Source organism: Cuculus canorus, chromosome 1 (genome assembly GCF_017976375.1).
Source record: "Cuculus canorus isolate bCucCan1 chromosome 1, bCucCan1.pri, whole genome shotgun sequence".
Taxonomy (NCBI): domain Eukaryota; kingdom Metazoa; phylum Chordata; class Aves; order Cuculiformes; family Cuculidae; genus Cuculus; species Cuculus canorus.
The window spans coordinates 14,808,267-14,827,634 of record NC_071401.1 but is presented as its reverse complement, the minus strand read 5'-3'; the positions used below and the strand labels follow the sequence as shown (position 1 = coordinate 14,827,634).

The window sequence follows — 19,368 nt, the reverse complement described above, 5'->3', positions numbered from 1 at the left end:
TATGGAAACTGTCATCCAGCTAGACAAACTGCTGGCTTCGCTTTAATTTCCTGCTTCCTTGTGACATGTAAGACAAGAGCACAAAATTTCCAAAACGTCCTTTGTGTAAAAAAGAAGATGGAAATATGAACTTTATTCTGATGCAAACCGTGACCTTGCTATTCCCCCGACAATACTATGGTCAATGCTGATTATCACTTCCACTTTGCAGGTGCCTGTCTTATCTGAGTGGTTTCTTTTTCTTTTGAGCATTGCTACACTTCTCCAATGGTAACTTGCAGCAGACCACTGCAAGTGGTGCAAACAAATGTTGTACAAATGGTGCGATCATCATCATTACATAAGGTTTTTAAAAAATGTCATTAGCACTCTACGAAGAGAAAAACCTTCTCTTGCATGAGCCATAGATTCTCCTCTGGAAACAACTGAGTGCAAACGGCTTTGCAAATAATGAGCTGTGGACCCTCCCTGGCACCAATACATCCATGGGTAGGAGGCGAGAGGCCATGAACATCTGTAGGCAAACTCAGGGTCAGCATGCTAATCCCACATAGGCAGCACTGGCCCCATCTTTAGAAGATCTCGGCTTCTATTGCATCCAGCCTCATGCCTCTTTCCAGCTTTCAGAAGAGGAGGAAGAAGAATCTTTACCCAGGGTTCCCCATGGCTGAGATTTTGTGTGCTCCAGGACAGAGGAAATGTGGCTTCACACCCCTGTTGATGAGTTGAGCCAGTCCTTTGCATTCCCTGGGCAGCCCTCTGACCATCAGACTTCTGTGCAGAAGTGATCATCACCTCCTGCTGCCCCCACCCCTACACCAGCTTTGGGGGTTTTCCAGAGGGCTTAATGGAGTTACCATTCATCTGGTTGCCTACACTGGACCCGGCAAAGCTCTTGAGTGGAGGTATGGAGGAACTATCTCCCGACTGCCCCCAGATTCCGAACAGCAAAACCAAATGAGTAGTGAACTTACATCAGGGTTAGGCAGCATTGCAGGGTGAGTGGCCTGAATCATTGCTTAGGACATATGTTTTTGGTGAATAAACTCAAGCAAGGGCAAGGTTTAAGCCATCTGGTGCCATTCCTTGCCTAATACGGACAGAAGTTAAATACAGCAGAAGCTGGAAGTTAAACTTCAGTTGCAACATTGTTTTGCCACCAGCTGCACATCCAATGGCACTTCTGCTGCGGGATGCACCCCTTCAATTTCCAGGTAAATATTGTAAACAGATATCCTATCGTTCCCTTCTGCAGAAGGCCGAACTCCTCTTTACCAGACCAGAAATCCAAGGGGGGATTACAGAAAGTAGGAGGTAATTTACCTTGATGCTGAGAAATGGGCTGCTGCAGAGTGTTTTCCGGGACTGATCCGGGTAGCTGCTCTTTGTTGCAGTGCTCACCATCCTGTCAGGTCTGCTTTATCCGCCTGCCAAAATAAATCATTCATCACAATGCTAAGTTGCTCTGCCTGAATTCGCCTTGTTCAGCCCAGCAAAATCCTGTCGTGCTTTGCAAACACCCACACAGCAGGCACAGCATCATTGTGAGCGACTATTAATTTTTCCTAGTTTTCATTTTCTTTCATCGCTTTGCTTCTGCAAAGCAAAACCGCAGCATAAAAAACACTGAGATGCTAATCACTAGGACATGTTAGAGGTTAAAAATTATCAATCATTACACTTCAAAGCAACAAAGTAGCGCTGAGCCAAGCTCCTAGCGTCCCCATGCCCCAGCCATACCAGAGCATAACCAGGGCCAATGCTGTTAAATATAATCACGGCCAATATTGTTTAAACATTATCAGGCTAAGCACTGTTTAACATCATTATCAGTGATATGGGTGGTGGGGCAGCGTGCACCCTCAGCCAGCTGGCAAGAGATAGGACACTGCGAGGAGTGACTGACACAGTTAGTGGTTGTGCTGCTGTCCAGAGGGACCTCAATGGGCTGGAGAACCTCGCGAAGTTCAACCAGAAGAACTGCAAAGTCTTACCCCTGGCAAAGAACAACCCCAAGCACAGGCTGGAGGCTCAACAGGACTGCAGAGAAGGACCTTGGGTTGATCATGAGCCAGCAATGCTCCCACATGGCAAAGAAAGCCAGCTGGGCTGCATTAGGAGGAGCATTGACGTGATCTCCAGAGGTTCCTTCCAACTTCAGCCATTCGATGATTCTGTAATAGTATTTTCAATACCCCTAGGAAGGAGGGCATTCTTTAATGTCCCAAGCTATGGGACTCTGACTCACCTCTTCATATCCTTGAATCACACAGGACATCTTGACTTCTTTATGTCTGTTATCAACCACCTGCCTAGATCAACCGTCTCATCAGTAAACAGATCTCCAGACCTTCCCTAATCCCACCCTGAACCTCAGCCACAAGGAATATTCTAAGATCTTCATACAATGCCTGGGGCAGGCTACGGTCTCCACCGTGCTGATATGAATCTTCTTGAGCCTTATTCTCCCTCCCACAGTAGTGCAGCTCCACAAACCCCAGACCAGCTCCTCTGATTTTGTTTGATACAGCTGAAAACAGGATGCAGCCTCCACATTATGTATTGCACTATACCAAGCTGTCTTAGCTTTCTAGGTATGTTTGCAATACGCATTATACATTGACACTGTAGTCGAAGTTGAGTGCTTAAGGAGTGAGAAAAATACCCACAGCTTTGATGAAATGAGAAAAGGCGTTGAGAGGAAAAACCCGGTTGAACATTAGCTCAGCTCTTGAATAGTGCTGGAACAGCCTTGGGCCAAGCATGAGGGATCTGCCCAGAAACCAAGATCTCACCAAGGCGAGGCCGAACTCACCAGCTGCAGCTGAGGTTACGTTTGCTCATTTGTTGTAACTGGTTTCAGCTCCCCATCATACAGGGGTGATGGTTGCATCGGGCCATGGGATGCAGAAGTGTATGCAGCTTTGGAGACACTGGATGGTGAAATTGCCTTCCCAAGAGCAGGGGAGAATCAACCATTGCTCTGCCTAAATGAGAGTGGGTTTAGGAGACTTTACTACAGGCTGAGAGGCACAACTCCTGCCTGCAAGGGTGGGGCTTAGCAAGCCCTTCTCCACCCCTCCATACCCCAGGCCTCTGACTGATTAAAGCCCCCCCCTTTCCTGCCTCTCATTTTCACCTGTGGTGTTTTTGCATCTCCCCTGGAGGAATCCTCCCACACTTGCTTTCTGGCTTCCAGCCACCATCTAAATTTAACCACATAAAGAAACGTATATCTGTGGGAAGCCGCTATCACCCTCCCTGCACCACTGACCTCCTCCCATTTGGACCTGCACTCCCTCCTCTACTCACCAACTACATCTGTAGAGTGAATGATGTGTGGGAGGATGATGTCTTTTTTGGGTTTTTAATACTCAGACTTCCTACTCAGGAAGCTGTATTGTTTGGAGGCACATTAAACCTATTAGACTTTAGCTTGTTGTTCAGTACACTCTAATAGATGTTTCCATCTTAGCGGCATCTGCAAGCTCTACAGCAAATGGGGTGAAAGGCTTTACATTATTTTGTGTAATTCTATTTCCCCGGCGATGAGAGGCAAAGGAACAAGCACCGTAGCCTCAGACAAATTAACCAAAGTATGGCTTGATGTAAATTCTAGCAAGATGAGACTATCTTAACTGTGGCATTTAAACAACCCTTAAGTGCAGTGTACAGGAGGGGTAAATTCAAGAGGGAGACTGCACATGGTTAAGCTACAAGCTCCACGGCATTCTCTGCAAAATGCAATTGCTGCCCTCAGCCCCATTTCAAGAGACAAGATATTGCTACAAGAAAACACAGGATGGGATCAATAAAGTAAATTTGATCGCAAACTAAAGCATCCATGAAAAGCTCCCCTGGACCTCTGGAGAATTAAGTAGTGCAGGAGCAAAAGCACCTGCTTGTCTTCAGACCACAGTGTCCAATATTGCCTGTCTCTGGGAGCAGCGCTGTGATGAATTATTTACAGCTATTGACTTTGTTACTGGAGCCTCTTGAAAGCTCAGGAGCTACAGATGGGAAAGAAAAAAGGTGCCAGGGTAGCAAGGGAGAAAACCAAAAGGAGTCTGAGCCTGGATATGTAGGGATGGGCATGTTCACACAGCTAATAACCACCGTAGGCTTAATGCCCTGCTTTCCCTTGTTAACTATACTGATGTCTTTGCCAGCCTTCCTCACCAAAGATGCACCCAAGCAGACCTGCAGACAACAAATCCTGTAGACTTTAGGAGTATCTTGGTCCCTTTCCCAACCTTTCCAGGCCCTAGTTTAAATGTGTGCACCCTTTAACCCTTCAGGGTGTCCAGGAAGCTGCTATATCTGAAATTATTTCAACACCTTCCCTAATCAGCTTTCATAGTTTTCTCAGTAGAAGAAACTGGTAGAAAGCGCTGGTAGAAATGTTTTCACTAATCCCTGACCAAGCAAGTTGTAAAAGCCCCTGACCCTTTGCCGTGTACTATTATCACCTTTAATTTTTCATACTGCCACAGAGGAAATCTGTTCTTCTGTCTCCAGGGGAGTCCCTTGCACGAAGGAGAACCTGCATTATCTGTCATTGGTTGGTGGCCAAAGATGTATGGCCAAGTCTGATCCCATCCCATCATGCACACCTTCATCTCAGCTTCAGCAAGGGTTCCTACTTCCCTTTCAGTATTACCTGAGAGCGTGTGCACTGCCTATGAAAGAGGGAGGGTGGGTAAGCTGCTGGGAGACCTGAGAAGAAACACCCGACAGAGATCTGAAATGCTGCAAAGGTTACCAGCAGTTAAACATGGAAAAAAAACTATTGCATTCAGATATTGTTGACACACAATGGTTCTTTAAGAATAAAATGAAACAGAAAGGTACTTTGATTCAGCACAAAGGACAATGAGCAGGCCGAATAAAAAGGCAGATAAGACTTAATAGATTAAAAAGAATTGCATGAAGATAGCGGCATGCTAAGTTCAGTCTTGTTCTTGTTGCCTTTGACTGGATTGAGCCCATTTTGCTGAGCCCAGATCTCCCATAACGCATCAGATCTCCTCTGTGTGTGGTATTTGTTTGAGGAGAGCCAAATTTTTCTCCTAGTGGACAGACATCTCTGGATGGAAAGAAAGATTATTTTCAATGAATGCAGTTTCTCCTAGGTAAGGTCAAGAGGTCTCACTGAACGCACTCCTCTGCAGGAAGGAGGCAGAACTGATGCTGCAGGATTGGTGCTGCAGGCTGGGTACGGCAGGGGAAGGAGGCAGAAAGGAAGGGTCAGATAGCAAATACTAAAAGATGTACCCGAATCAGAGTAAAGAGAGAGGAAAGCAAAGCAAGCAAAACCAAATGAGACTGGTGTAGGGGCAACCTGCCTGGCTCAGGTCTGCAGTCTGCAGCTCCCTAATGGCCCAAGACCCCTCCAGCACCGTAGTTAGAGGATGGACAGTGGGAATTGCTGTTCCTGCCGTGCATCCCAACACATTCACCATGGTACCTGTAGAGAACACACAGGGACCATGCCAGCACAATGGGAAAAGGTGAGAAAGAGTAAATCCTAGAGTGTGACCCCTTGATTTCAGAGAGCCTGACCCAAATCCACTCAACAGATCAACCCTTCAGGACCAAGACCAACAGCACCTGACTCTCGAGCTTGACTCCAGAGCAAGCTGCTTCCCATCTTTGTGCCTCAGTTTTCCCAAGAACAAGGCACACAATGGATACCACCTGCTTCTAAAAGTGTTTGGGGAGCAGTGGATAAACTGGGACAGCTAAAGGCTATGAGTTGTGACAGCAGGGGCTGATTTAGCACAGCAGGTGCCATTCCCTGGCCACGCTGGGAGCAAAGGGTGCGGCAAACAGCCTTGTTTACCTCCCCTCCCTGCAACTTCTGCACTCTGCACCCAGTTGTGCCTACAAAGGAACTTTGTTATAAACAATAAAGCACAAGCTGAAATACTGCTACAAGAGCTTGGGCTTTCTAACAACTTCCACAGCATCCTGCATCTGCTCCACACCAAACTTCCTCCTACAGCCCGAAAATACATTAAGAGGATGTTGGACTAAGATTACCTCATACACAGCAGGGGTTTTAAACCAAGTAGTCAAACACTGTATTTGGTTTTCAGGATGCTGTGATGGGGGTAGCTTTGTTGCCTCTCATAGCTGCAGGAGATGAACAAGGTTCTTCCCAGAAAAGCATTTTGCAAGGCATTTTTGCAAGCAATGCTATCACATCTGCAGCGTCGCCAGGAAGGAACTAACCCAGGGTTTGCAAGACTGGGGTCTTACAGATGCTGTGAATGCTGCCAGCACTGTTTACGAAAGCAAGCCTGAAGTGACCATCCCCGAATATCTTAATTAGCGGACCGAGAGCAATTCGGCTGCGTTTGCTGAACATACCATAATTATACAATGTGCTTAATGAATGTCAGAGGCTGCTGTTTTCAGTTGGGGAATGGTGTCTAGAGGACTGGGGTGGTTGAAGAACTGGCCTGTGGCCACAGGCAAATCCCTGCCTGCAGAAGTGAGGGCAGAGGTTGCTCCATGCTGCTTTCAGACCCAAGGGCAGCCCAACAGCATCCCCCTCCTTCCCAAGCCCCTGCCAGCCAGCCCCAGAGACACGTTTTCTGCATGTTGGTCTATTGGTGATGGGATATACCACTTCTTGACCTCAGTTCTCTGCTCCTGGTGAGACTAATCAGGACAACACAGCTGCTGGAAGCCTGCTGGGTGAGCTGATGGCCTCTTGCTGACCAAAGGGGATGAGTTTGCCCCATACGTAGATGGGAAGGGATGTCTGAGAAACACAATGATGGGGCAAGGAGTGATGGCAAAGGTATGTTTCTTCCTGAACACCTCTCAGTGGAGGTGCCTTAGCAGCAGGGAGTCTCCTCTTCCTGGGATGGTCTTCACCGCGGGTGGCAAGCAGAGACAGCGTGGCCAGCATATGCTCCCCAGCACACCTTCACACCTCAGTAGCCTGCAGAGCAGCCTGGTGTTGCATTTTGCTCTGAGAACTCTCTTTGAATACCTCCATCCTAATGCTTTGCTATTTGTCCTCCTTTCCTCTCTTTGACCAGGAGGAGCAACACCCATGGCGAGAGGTGCTCCCTCATGTACAGCTGTATCCATCAGCTCTAAAAAAATCTGTATTCGTTTATACACATCTTCAAAGGAAAGAGGTGATATCTCAGCCCAGCAAGGTATTTCTGACGCCAAAAGCTGCTCTGTTTGAGCAGCACACTTAATGGTGTGTTTCACCTTTTCTCCCCCAAATCACAGGAATGTGAAATTCATTTGCTAGAGAGACACTCATCAAGAGGCTGGTGTCAGCTGGGATGCAGGGTGGCTGACAGAGGTGGCAGGATCTGTGACCACAAGCAGTGTCACTGGCTCTGGTTCAAAGGCCTTTAAAGCCAGTCCTGCCCCCGATGAAGCAGAAAATTGCTTCCTTACACGCCTGCAAGTAAACTCTCAAGCAAAACTGCTTCTCCCACAAAACTCAGAGGGATTTTCTGTGCTCAACAGTAGTGTTTGGAAGTCTAGGGAGGTGCACAGGTGGCCAGGTTTCACCAAGGGTGATCTCTGGGTGATGATGCTTATGGTGCAGGGGCTCAGTGGGGCAGCTCATGCAGCAGGACCCCAACCAGCAGCCACCAAGCACCTACAGGATTTACTCATATGTTCTAAGAAAGGTGATGGATGGATGGCTGTTCAGAGATCAGAAGTGCCTGATGATGTAGCTCCATCATCTGATATTATTCTTTCAGATATGGATGAAGGTTTTGTCCTCAGAACCCCATTTTTTCCCATGTTTCTGGCCGGGGTCACAGCATCCCTTAGGAAGGCAGAGCCTGCCACCACAAGCTCCAGGTATTTTTGGTACAGGGAATTGAGCTTGGACACATCAACATGTCAGTCTCACACCAACTGATACTATTAAAATATTGCCATGAATTACAGCCATGCTTGCCTGACATTTCATCTCCACTCCCAGGAGATGACGACCTGCCAAGTGGCAAAGTGGCAAAGCAGCGGACTACAATCTGGGCAATAACCCCTATATGTACAGAGCTTGATCAAATAATCTCCTAAACCATTGCAGCACAGATTAAGATGCTCCACTTGTCACTAGGCTGTCCTTTCTCTGACAGCAGGGCAGCAAAAGTACCCCTAAAGCCTCCAGGTTTCTCTGGGAGTTGAACAGTGGTCCTGGCTGTGATAGCAAGGGACCAGGCTCAGTGGCACCAGAATCTTGTTCCATTCCCAAGCATATAAATCTATTACAATGCCTTTATTAATAGCAGTGTGCCTCCTATTAGCTGAACAAGGAAAAGCACGCACTGGGCTCAGCAGAGCTTGAGTAAATAATGGCAAATATAAAACAGCAAATTAAATCCCAGCAGGGGAGACACAATGCCAGCAAATATCCCATAATCTGTCTCCCTTCTGCTGAATTTCTAGATAATTTACATTCACTGGTGGTAAAACTGGGATAGTGTCAGTGTGGGTATTTGTGAGTGTGCCTGTATTAAATAGGAAGCTGAAAATGTGGGTGCAAAGATGCCTTATAATCCAACGTGTATACATCATTCCTTTCCTGGAAAAAAAAATGAGGGATAAAATGGATGTGTAGATGTGTCCACCAGCTCTTACCATCTTGCACCAATAGGCAAAAAGAAAGTGAAAATGAGATCAGCCCAGCTTGTTCAATCTTTGTAATAAGAAATGCGTCAGAGAAGACACAACCCAGAAAGCCCACAAAAAGTTAAAAGGAAATCTGTCACTGAGAAGTTAAAAGACTAGAAGAAAGAAAAAAGTTGGTGTTGAAACCCATGAAACTCAGCCATGAGTGATGTGGAAGAGGCGTCAGCCTTGCTCCGGTGCTGGGTGGGACTGGGTGCTTGCCATCATCATGCAACCTTGGGAAGAAGACAGCACCTGTCACAAGGGTTGAGGCAGTCTCATCTGCAACAGGGGAAAGCACCTAAGAGCAAAAGTTGCTCAGAGAACAGAGGGAAGGAATCACAGAGGTTATGGGAGAAGGAGGTGTTGAGGCTGAGATCACTCATCTCAGAGAATTACATAAGCAGCAAGGATGGGTGTCCCATAATGACATGAATCATTGGCACAGTTCTGTTTTCAAAGGCTGTCCAGAACTCCGGAGCCATCAGGGACTGATACCCCTGGAAAACTTCGACTTGCTATCTCATTCCTGCTGCATCCCAAGCTCTTGCAAGATGCATTCTGCTTTACACAAAAACAATGTCTTGTTAAACCTCACCATGGCTCCTGCACTTGTTTCTCCCCATGTGCATTCTCGGTTTGTTTGTGCTGGCAGTTGTGCTGTGGGTGAATGCCGTTCAGCTCAAGGACATATGAGGCATTTGCCAGACAGAGAGTCCATGGCTTTGCAAGTTTTACTCCTTTCCTATAAGATTTTAGGCAGTATGCTGAAAAAAAAAGTAGCCCTCTTCTCTGGATCATGCCAGGTGCTGAGCATACTTTGTATGGGGCATGAATTGATGTGGTGTGTACTACAGAAAATTGATGTCTTGTGTCCTCAGTGGGGATTTTCTGTTTTAGCACCACCTCCTGTGTGTTTGGCAGGGAAACAGTCCCTGTTTCAAGCAGCTCTAAACCTCAGGATAGGAGTTCAAATGACAAATGATGTATAAAAAGCCCATTTCCCAGCAGGGACCTGCAGACACCATGCTTGAGTCTACAGAGAAACGACTGCCAATAGAAGTCTGAATAAGGTGATCCCAAACCAGAGTTTTTCTAATTTGGGGCTTTATACACTATAAATACCTTCCTGATAATCTTTTTCCTCCATATTTTACTGATGCTTGGACAGAAGTAAAGACTGAGATAGAGATGGGCTCTTTGCTGACTGTTTCTACAGAGCTGTAAGACTTTGCAGTACTGTTTGCAAAGAGCAGCTGGAGGAAACATATTATAGCTGGAAAAAGGCTGCAGCCAGAGGGGCTTCAGCGACTGACTGATGCAGACATGCTCTAATGAGAAAAAACTAACTTTTTGAAGGGGAAGCTTTTGCAAAATGAAGAGCAGGAGATGCTGCAAAAGCTTCATGCCTTCTTCGTGCAGCCTGAGTGAAAGCACAAATAGCTTCCTGCAGCAAATTCTTCCTGGAGCCATATAGATGTTGTTTGCAATATATTACCTATAACTTCTAAAAAAAAAAAACCAAAACCAGGGCTTTCCACCTGCACACACAGCCTGCTCAGGACCATGGACCTGATCCCCTGTGCTGATGCTGATTTTTGCATGAAGAGCACCTACACACTAATTCACTTGCTTCTTACCCATTTATTTCCAATGGGCATTCAAGGGCAGATCTTTTCTCTCTCCTGACTGATCCATAGATTAGCAACCAAAACGTCCCCAGACTTTTTGGGGAGATCAGTAAGATTTATTTCACCTGGAGCTGGGAACAATGCCGGCGACTCACACGCAAGAGAGTGGTCATCAGAGGGCAGGTGCAGAGAAATTCCACTATGATGAACAGGGAACTGAGAGTAGAGCTTAGGAGAAGTGAAAAACCTTCTTAGCCAGCAAAAAGAAGAGATGGAGAGGAGCTGGTTTTAAACACCCAGGAGGAAATGGTGAGGGGAAAAGAGTTGGTGATATTACAGGGTGATATTGGAACAAGCAGCAAGTGTTGGAACAAGCAGCAAGTGCTGGACCAAGCCCCAGCCCAGTGTGGACATTGGGGGCTAGAGCAGGCATGGGAAAGGGAAGAAACACTGATATTTTGGGCAGCAGGGGTATTAATATCACAACTTGAGAAGAGGAGGCTGAGGGGAGACCTTCCATTATTTGATGTTAATGGACTCCAGAAAGTCTTCTTTACCATGGAGGTATGTTGCTTGTTTTCTTTTTGCTGCCAGGTTTTTTTATGTCCTTTGGAAGAAGCATCTCCTGCTTGCCTGAGAGCAGGTATGGGCTGGATCAAAGAATCAGATAGATGAGGAAACTCAGTGAAAAAGAAGATTATTTTCTGGAAGTTCACAGACTGCAGCAGCTGGAGACACATCTGGCCCTGGCCATGCTGCCCATCTGGAGCCCAGCACCTGGCTGGTGATAAGCCCTGTCCTTCATCCTCACGAACCCGTGCAAACAAGGTGGGGGCAAGCCCTCATTCAGGCTACATGGCTTTTCTATAGCTGCTGCCTCTTAGTGCATGGCAAAGCAGATGGATGCTGTAATGGATGCCACAGCAAGGAGATAATGCTCCTTCCTAGTGCTTTTCATCTTTCTGGCATCTTCTGCCTGAACACAAGACAGTGCAGGACAGGGAATGAAAAAAAAAATGTAGTCACAAAATATCTGCAGACGACTGATAAAAGGCCCTCTAAAGCAGACTGATATGGCTTGAACCACTGGTGAGAAATCACATCCTGATGGGAGCCTGGATAAAGGATTCTCCATCACCCACTGGAGCTGTACAAACAACTGTGGGCCAGCTGCACTGCACTGCCTCAAATGGATGCTATTATATGGATGCTATCAAACGGATGTTATCATATACAGCTGGTGGGGTGAAACATAGGCATGATAAACTCCCAAGGCAGCTCAGCTCTGGCCTGTTTGTATGGCTGAGTATCCTTGGTTCTGCTTATAACCAGCCCAAAGTGTCTCTCTTTTTTTGCCTAATTTGCCCTTGTTCTTTGATGTTCTTCAACATACTTGACTGCCATTTTCATTTTTGCTGTGAACCTGGAGCACTAAGACCAGCAGTGAAGAGCCTGGAGCCTGCTTGGGTTGAACACGAGGCAGCAGGACCTGACAGCATCATGGTTCAAAAAATCCACCCATTTCCCAGTGTGCTATGATGCCGGCAGCAGGGCTTCAACAGCAGAAAATCCACAGCACTACTGTAAACCCATGCACACTGTGAAAAGGTGCTTCAGATACATATCCAGAGGAGAAAAAAAGTGAGGGAGAGATGTGCCCTTCTGACACAGCCATTGCTCAAAAGCACCAGAGGTATAAGAGATCCAGGGTGCATCCCTACACACGTCTTGTGGAGAGCTTTGGGCATAATGTACAAAAGAGAAACCTGCTCAGTAACTGGAGTAGTAACAGCTATTACAACCTCTATAGATGGACATAAATCATCCTTGAGCAGCCTTCCAGTGCTTAAACCATAGAATCATAGAATCACCAGTTTGGAAAAGACCTCTTGGATCATCGAGTCCAACCATTCCTATCTGCCACTAAACCATGTCCCTGAGCACCTCGTCTACCCATCTTTTAAATACCTCTAGGGATGGGGACTCTATCACCTCCTTGGGCAGCCTCTGCCAGTGCCCGATAACCCTTTCTGTGAAAAAGGCCATTCCCCCTTGTCCTGTCCCCTGTCACTTGGGAGAAGAGGCCAGCTCCCTCCTCTCTACAATCTCCTTTCAGGTGTAGTTGTAGAAAGCAATAAGGTCTCCCCTCTGCCTCCTGTTCTCCAGGCCAAACAACCCCAGTTTCCTCAGCCACTTCTGGTAAGACTTGTTCTCCAGCCCCCTCACCAGCTTTGTTGTTCTTCTCTGGACATGCTCCAGAGCCTCAACATCCTTCTTGGAGCGCGGGGCCCAGAACTGAACACAGTATTCGAGATGCTGTCTCCCCAGTGCCGAATACAGGGGCAGAAACACCTCCCTGGACATTCTGGTCATGCCGTTTCTGATACAAGTGAAGATGCCACTGGCCGCCTTGGCCACCTGGGCACACTGCTGGCTCATGTTCAGTCGGCTGTCAACCAACACCCCCAGGTCCTTCTCCTCCAGGCAGCTTTCTAGCCACTCTTCCGCTAGTCTGTAGCTGCACGGGGTTGTTGTGCCCCAAGTTCAGGACCTGACCCGGCATTTGGCCTTGTTAAACCTCATGTCATTGTCTCAGCCCATTGGTCCAGCCTGTTCAGATCCCTTTGGAGAGTCTCTGCTCCCTCTTCCTACAATCCAGACGTACTGCCAAGGATAGGGCAGCCTTGCCCTGCCTAACTACATCCACAAGGGCTGGAAGAAGAGGAATGCAACAGCCTCTACCCAGGGTGGGCTGTCTCCCAGTTCCCCGTCCCAGGTGGCCCCATTGTCCTCATGCCTACCAGGGAAACTACAGCTGAAACCTGACAAAAGCAGCAAGCATGGCCAACTTGTGACTTAGCCACCTGGGCTCTGTGAAGCACATCACCTTCTTCCAGCATTTAATCTCACATCTGACTGTTAAAAACCAGAGTTTCAGGAAACACAGGCTGGTCCCACCACTGACTCCTGGGAGGCTACACCTGCCCTCAGGGATCTAAGCATTGGCCGGTTTAAGGGACACACCAGCTCCACCATTTACAGGATCGAGGAGAAACCAAGAAGCCTGCTTCATCTGAGACTGGTCCAGCTAAGAAAAACTCAGCAGAATGCTGCCAGGAGCAGGCAGAGGCATCAGCTCAGCCCTGAACACAGGACTTGTGCTCAGGCTAAGCCCACACTTCTCCTGAGCAAATGCACATAACAAATAAGAGGGATGCAACCTCTCACCTTGTTCATTGGGCTGTTTGGTTCTTCCCTCACAGCCCCAGGGCTGCACAAAGGCTTTCCTCTGGCTTTAACCCTTTCTTGCTCCCTGCTACCTATTTTCTCAGAGCCAGTAGGGCACATCAGCTTTTTCTAACCAACACTGTGATCCTGCTTTGCATTGGTGTGAATTTTGTTCCTCTCCCACGCAATGCACTTCTGGAGAAGTTTGGGTTTGGCCAGAGTCTCCATGTGGCACTGACACCGCCCCAGCCCAGCCACAGGTCAGGTCCCTGCCTGCCTGGCATCCTCCCTGAGAGCGTGCAAAATCTTGGAGTGAGAAGAGGTGTTGCCATGAAAGAAGAAGCAAAACTGTAAGAGAAACCAACAGTGGCAGCCTCAGGGTTTGGAAGAATTTCCTGCAAAGAGAGAAGTGGATCTGCCCTGTTGGAAAAATAGACTCATAAATAAGCACAAGCAGAGAGAAAGCATCAAAACACATGTGCAGAAAGCCGGCAAGGAACAGGCATGCAGAACATTTGTTATTGCTCATTTTCTTCCCCCCTTTAGCTTTGAAGCTGCTGGAAAAATACAGCTCCGGAGCCGAACGAGTTCAAGGAGTCTTGCAAAACAGCACTGGAAAATGCAGTGTGAGAAACTTCACATCTACCAAACTCTAAACTCGTCCTACAGCCTGGAGGCAGACCCAAAGCAAAACTTGGTACCAGAGTCATTGTCAGCATCTCCTCGCAGTGGGCAGATGTTGCTATACTTACAATTTCAAGACTCTCCCGATCCAAATCCCACTGTGCCGAGAGTAAAAGTTTTTCTCTGTCAGTGGCTCCTGGGGCCATTCACTACTTTTACTTCCCAGCCTGGAGGTGGGGATGGGTGTGTGGGGGTGGGGCTTAGGCTGCAATTTCAAAAGCCAGAGTACAATTTAAATAAAACTTTTGCAATCTCTTTCAATGGCATTTTTTTCCCTTCTCCTGAACTTGCAACCCAAAAATGACAGAGCTGCCCATGTGGTTTGCTGATACAGGGCTTTGCTCACACAGTCCCAGTCCAAACCGGTCTTTTATTTTGTTCCATCTCCTGGCTCTGATCTCCCCTTCCCTCTGCCCAAGGCTCCCATTCCTTGCAGGCTTTTTTCTGACATTCATTTATATATGCCAATTGCTTTATCTGCATTTAACTTTTGAAGCTGTGTTAATTAGCCTGGGAATTGTGATTGAGAGTGTTTGTTTATGTAACCCTGGCTTATTTATTTTTCAGTAATTCTCCCCACAGCTTTTCTTTTGCACTAATCACGCAGGCATTTCCAGATAAGAGCCAGTAGAGTTAAAGAAGAGGCAGACCCAGCTACATCTGTCAAAGAGAAGCTGGAATTTCTCTCCTTGGGTTTCTTCTGGTGCCTCTGTGACCAGGGATCTTCTCTCTTTGCTTGAACCCAGGTGGATGCTGGCATGTCTGGGTTGATGGGTTTGCTCCACCTGCTGCCAACTCAGCTGGGGACGGTGACCTGTGTGTGCCCACGGCACTGCAGATGAAGCTGGCCCTGACTGTCTCCACACCGCAGAAAGGTGAGCAACATGAGCTGCTGCCTGAACTCAGACAACATGAACAGAGACCTAGGATGAAAGCAGGCACAGCTAACAATTTATTTTGAAATGCGTTGGCAAAGACACAGCAAGGCTGGCGTGAAATACTGGGTCTGGACAATTAATACTGAAGGTGTTTTACTGCTTTGCTTGATAACTCACAGTCTCCGCAGGTAATGTTTTCAGGGTTGAATGCTATGAGACTCCATGCTATGAGACTCCATGCTCTGCTGCTTTCTCAGTGGATTATTGCACCCTAACGCAGCAAACGCTTTTGTAAGTTCCCCTTATAGACCTATAAAAGTATTTGTGCACATCTTTTTTCAAAAAAGCAAGAAAACAAATTGCTTTAAGCGTCTTCAAATGCCTGGATTTCAAATGCTCTGAGGACTGAGTCTATCCCTTCACCTGCTGCCACCACTTGGCCAAAAGGCTTCACTTTGTCCGTCCTGCTGTCTGTCCCTCCTGCTGCACTCCCCGGGGATGCTTGGACGTACGCAACCTCAGCTGCCCTGAACACAGCCCTGCCCTGTCCTCCTTGCCTCTGCAAATAGGTGCACAAACCCAGGCAAGGTTTGCCAGGTCAAATTCACATGTGGATTTCCTGAGGCTGCAGCCTGGTCATCTTGACAGGTGCAAAGTCACATCCAAGGACAATATAAGGTTCTAGGAGAGATTGAGAGACCTTTGGTGAGTTCCCTGTTCTCTTTTCATCTTCAAAGCCACAACAGGATCCCAGATGGAAACTCCCAATAGGACATTTTCCAACTTACGTTTGTGGTGCAGTAGCAGCCAAGAAACGCACAGCCACATTTTCCTCTCAGCACTGCCTGTTGGAGTCTGATGGATGGGCCAGACCAGCCATAGGAAACGGAGCACAACTGGGCAGAGGGACTTGATGTTTCCGAAGGGAAGATTATCTGCTTTCCCTGCACAAGCTCATTAAATAATAATAATTAAACAACCACTTTATTAGCTCTAGCAGCAGAGATACATTTTGCTAAGTAGGAGACAGCCAAATCAGTGTATTCAAAAATACTCTTCGCCCAAGCGACCCTGAACTGTCCTCCCAAGCAGAGCTGCATCAGACAGATAATGCACTGCAGAGAAAATAAACTTTATCAGATCTTGTCGGCTCTGCAATATCTCAGGAAGGCATTATTAGATCTAAAAAACCATATTATTAATATTTCACAGCTGCCTAACTCCCTTCTGTACAGAGAGGCTGTGCAGCGTGCAACAGACAGCCCCCAAGGACTCACAAAACATGGTTAATTTGGGGGTGGGAAGTCAGAACTCCTTGATAGCAGGGAGTGACCTGGTGGGAAGAGGAGACTTCAGCGGTAGAGGAGCAAGAGGCAGACATCCAAAATGGCCCTGAAGAGGGGACCCTCACCTTCTCATGCCTACAAAGTGGCAGAGAAAGCTGGACGCTCCTTTCAGCAGCAATATCACATTGCAAGATTGCACGAAAGAAGAGCACCATCTATTGACTTCTCTTCCTCAGCACCTCATTTCTAGTTACTACGAGCCAGCACAAGTTTTGCAAGTGCACAAGCTGTTGTTCAAACCCAGGTCTCAGGTGTTTCCCAGATAATCCTCATTTGCAGAGTTGCATTGTCTTATCGCAGCAAAACACCCTTGTCCCCTGGTCCAAGGTGACTGGTGGCACATCACCAAGTTACATCTCCACGATTAGACAGGCTCTTCCTGCAGTCCCAAAGGCTGACTGCACACCTTTTCCCTGGTAGGATGCAAAAATCTTTCTGCAAAGCATTAAAGCTTAAGGGGAACTTGGCTTTAAGCTAATGGATAACCACGGGTTGGTGGGTGCATGTGGCCCAGCCTTGGCCATCATGTATAGCCCTATGCAAGGGGTGTACAAGAACCACCATCCCCTTGGGCTATGGGAATTCTCTTACCTATATATGAAGTGGCAGCATGAATTAGTATTGCATCATGTAGCAAAGAGATGCAGGGATAAAAACGAACCCCTTGGAAAGAATGATTTTCCTGGTGCCCAAGCCTTGTGGCTCCCAGCTTGGAGCCATCTCCTGTCTGTTGCTGCCACTCTCTGACCAAGAGCTTCCCTGCAATTGTTTCAGCTTATAGGTCATTGCAAGCTTTGGACCTTCAAACCCTCTGCTGGTTACCCCAACTGTACTCCAGGTACAAGAACTAACATGGGTTTGCAAAGGAGCAGCTCAGAGTCCTGCACTAGAAATGGGACACATCTTCACTTGTGGGACTGAGTTTGATCTTGATTTGCATGTGGAGTTGGGAAAAAACAGCCAGATTATAGCCAGGATTTTACATCTGAGCGCTGCTGATGTATTACAGAGAGTCAGTCAAAATCCGAGACATGAATGTTTTGAATTCTGGAGAAACTATTTGTGGAGCTGGGATCTAAACAGGGGTGGCTGGAGGCCACCAGTGGCCTTTAGCTGCCCTGTTTCTATATATTTGGGGGCTGCTTCCTGAATCTGTGCCTTGCCTTTTCCTTTATGTAGGAGTTGCCCTGACAGCTGTCAGCAACTGCAGCACAGATGTTGCTGTAGACTGAGTTCAGAAGAGGAAAGCCAAAGACAAAAACAGAGGCTGAACTCATGGTTCCCTTTCCTGTCCCTCAGTCATGGGACTTCCCTTCCTCTCCTAAAGAAAAGAGGAATCTTGTGGGCGGTCCAAATGCAGTAAAAAGTATCCTTATATTTCTACTGGTGAAATTCATCCTGAAATTCTTCTGTAGAAGCAGAAAGGGGAAATTTCAAGGCATATATTTGACTGAAATGCCAATTCTTATGAATGGGTAGTATTACTGGGACACACAGGAGAGCAAATTGCGACACAGCGAGGTTTCAACATTCATAGCAATAATCGGAAAGGAGCAGAGAGAAATCCTGCCCTGGTTAGGGAGGAGGAAAGCAAAACACAGGGAGAAAGTGCAACTTTTCCCCATTCTGTTCTTGCAAAACTGCCAGCCCGCTCTCTTGGGCGTTACTATTTTGGGACAGCATTGCCCATGATTTGTGAGCTGCCTTCAGCCTTGGAAAATCTTTCAAAATATAAGAATGTTTTTTATGAATAACACAGAAGGAATAAAGGTTCCTGCAGGATGTGCGTTTACTTGAAAACCTTCCAGTGGGGAAATAAAGCTGCACTCAGAGTCTGCCTGAGCTCAGAGCATTATGTTGCTGCATAATTGCACAAGATGCACTTCCTGGAGTTTCAAGTCTATTAACGCACTTCATTCCTCAGGGATGTGGTATCAGAGAGACTGCAATTTATGGACAGAGGCCATGATGCTGTTTGTAACTCAGTTAACAAAAAAACCCCCAGTTTGCAAGTCATGATCCTTTACAGCTTGGTTCAGATTTCCACTCCTCACTACAGCTAAGTGTTTAGTGTTAGTTAGGAGACCTAATGGCATTATGTAAAGCGAAGTGGCTAAAATGTGAGTATGCACATAGCAAGAACACACTGAGAGGAACATCTGCTTTTCTATTTTCTTTCCCTTTTTTGTTTATGATGCATACCATACAAGTCAGGGAAATGTGGAAAACAAGGTCTATCCTTGGCTGAGGATGTCAGCTGAGAGAGGGCATATACTCGGCATCCTTTCAGCATGGCTTTAAAATACAGAAGGTGCTTTGCGACACCTTCACTGCCCACGCAGTCTTTCTGCTGAGGCTGCTGATAGATACTTATTAATGGCTTTCATGATGGCAGCAGATTTATTGAAGCTTAATATGTGAGAAGCAGCCCCCTGACCATGTCCAGCATGGGCAGCTTGATCTGCATCTAGCAAGGAGATGTAATGTCCTGCCATCTCCTGCCATTCCCTAAAGCCTTTGTGTTCATGCAGGTTTACAATTAGTCTTAATTGGTTCTAATGACCTGAATGCCGACAGCAACGCTACAAGCGGGGCAGAGGGATCTTGCTGAAAAGTAATTAGTCATTGAGCCAGATTGTGCAGCAAGTTCAAGGCAGGCACTACTGGGTGCTTAATAATTGAACAAGTTCTTGCTTCTTGGAAATATTTGTAATTTGCAGTTGCTACTGAAGGGAAATTACACATGAATTTATACACAGAAATTCTTAGAAGACTTGTGTCTTTATCAGCCCTCAAAGCTATCTAAATTACAATACATTAGTTAGGTTTTGGATTGGAAGAGGTCTTGCGAAGGAAGCCAGGCTGCATGGCCCAGAAAGGAGAAATACTCTGTTATGGTCAAAATAATTTCAAAAATCATTTTTACATTACGAAAGTCCATTT

The 19,368-nt window shown here is 46.8% G+C and overlaps 1 protein-coding gene across 1 annotated transcript in view; it reads right to left on the bottom strand.

Annotated features, from left to right (window-relative positions):
• SLCO2B1 (solute carrier organic anion transporter family member 2B1) overlaps nt 1–14,387 on the bottom strand; it is a 58,175-nt gene extending 43,788 nt beyond the window's left edge. Inside the window, exons 1-2 of the mRNA XM_009566398.2 lie at nt 14,270–14,387; nt 1,324–1,427 (exon numbers count right to left, since the gene is read on the bottom strand). Coding sequence (XP_009564693.2) covers nt 1,324–1,404 — 81 coding nt within the window. The 5' untranslated portion in view covers nt 1,405–1,427; nt 14,270–14,387. The remainder of the gene's footprint in view (nt 1–1,323; nt 1,428–14,269) is intronic.
• Nucleotides 14,388–19,368: the final 4,981 nt, after the last annotated feature.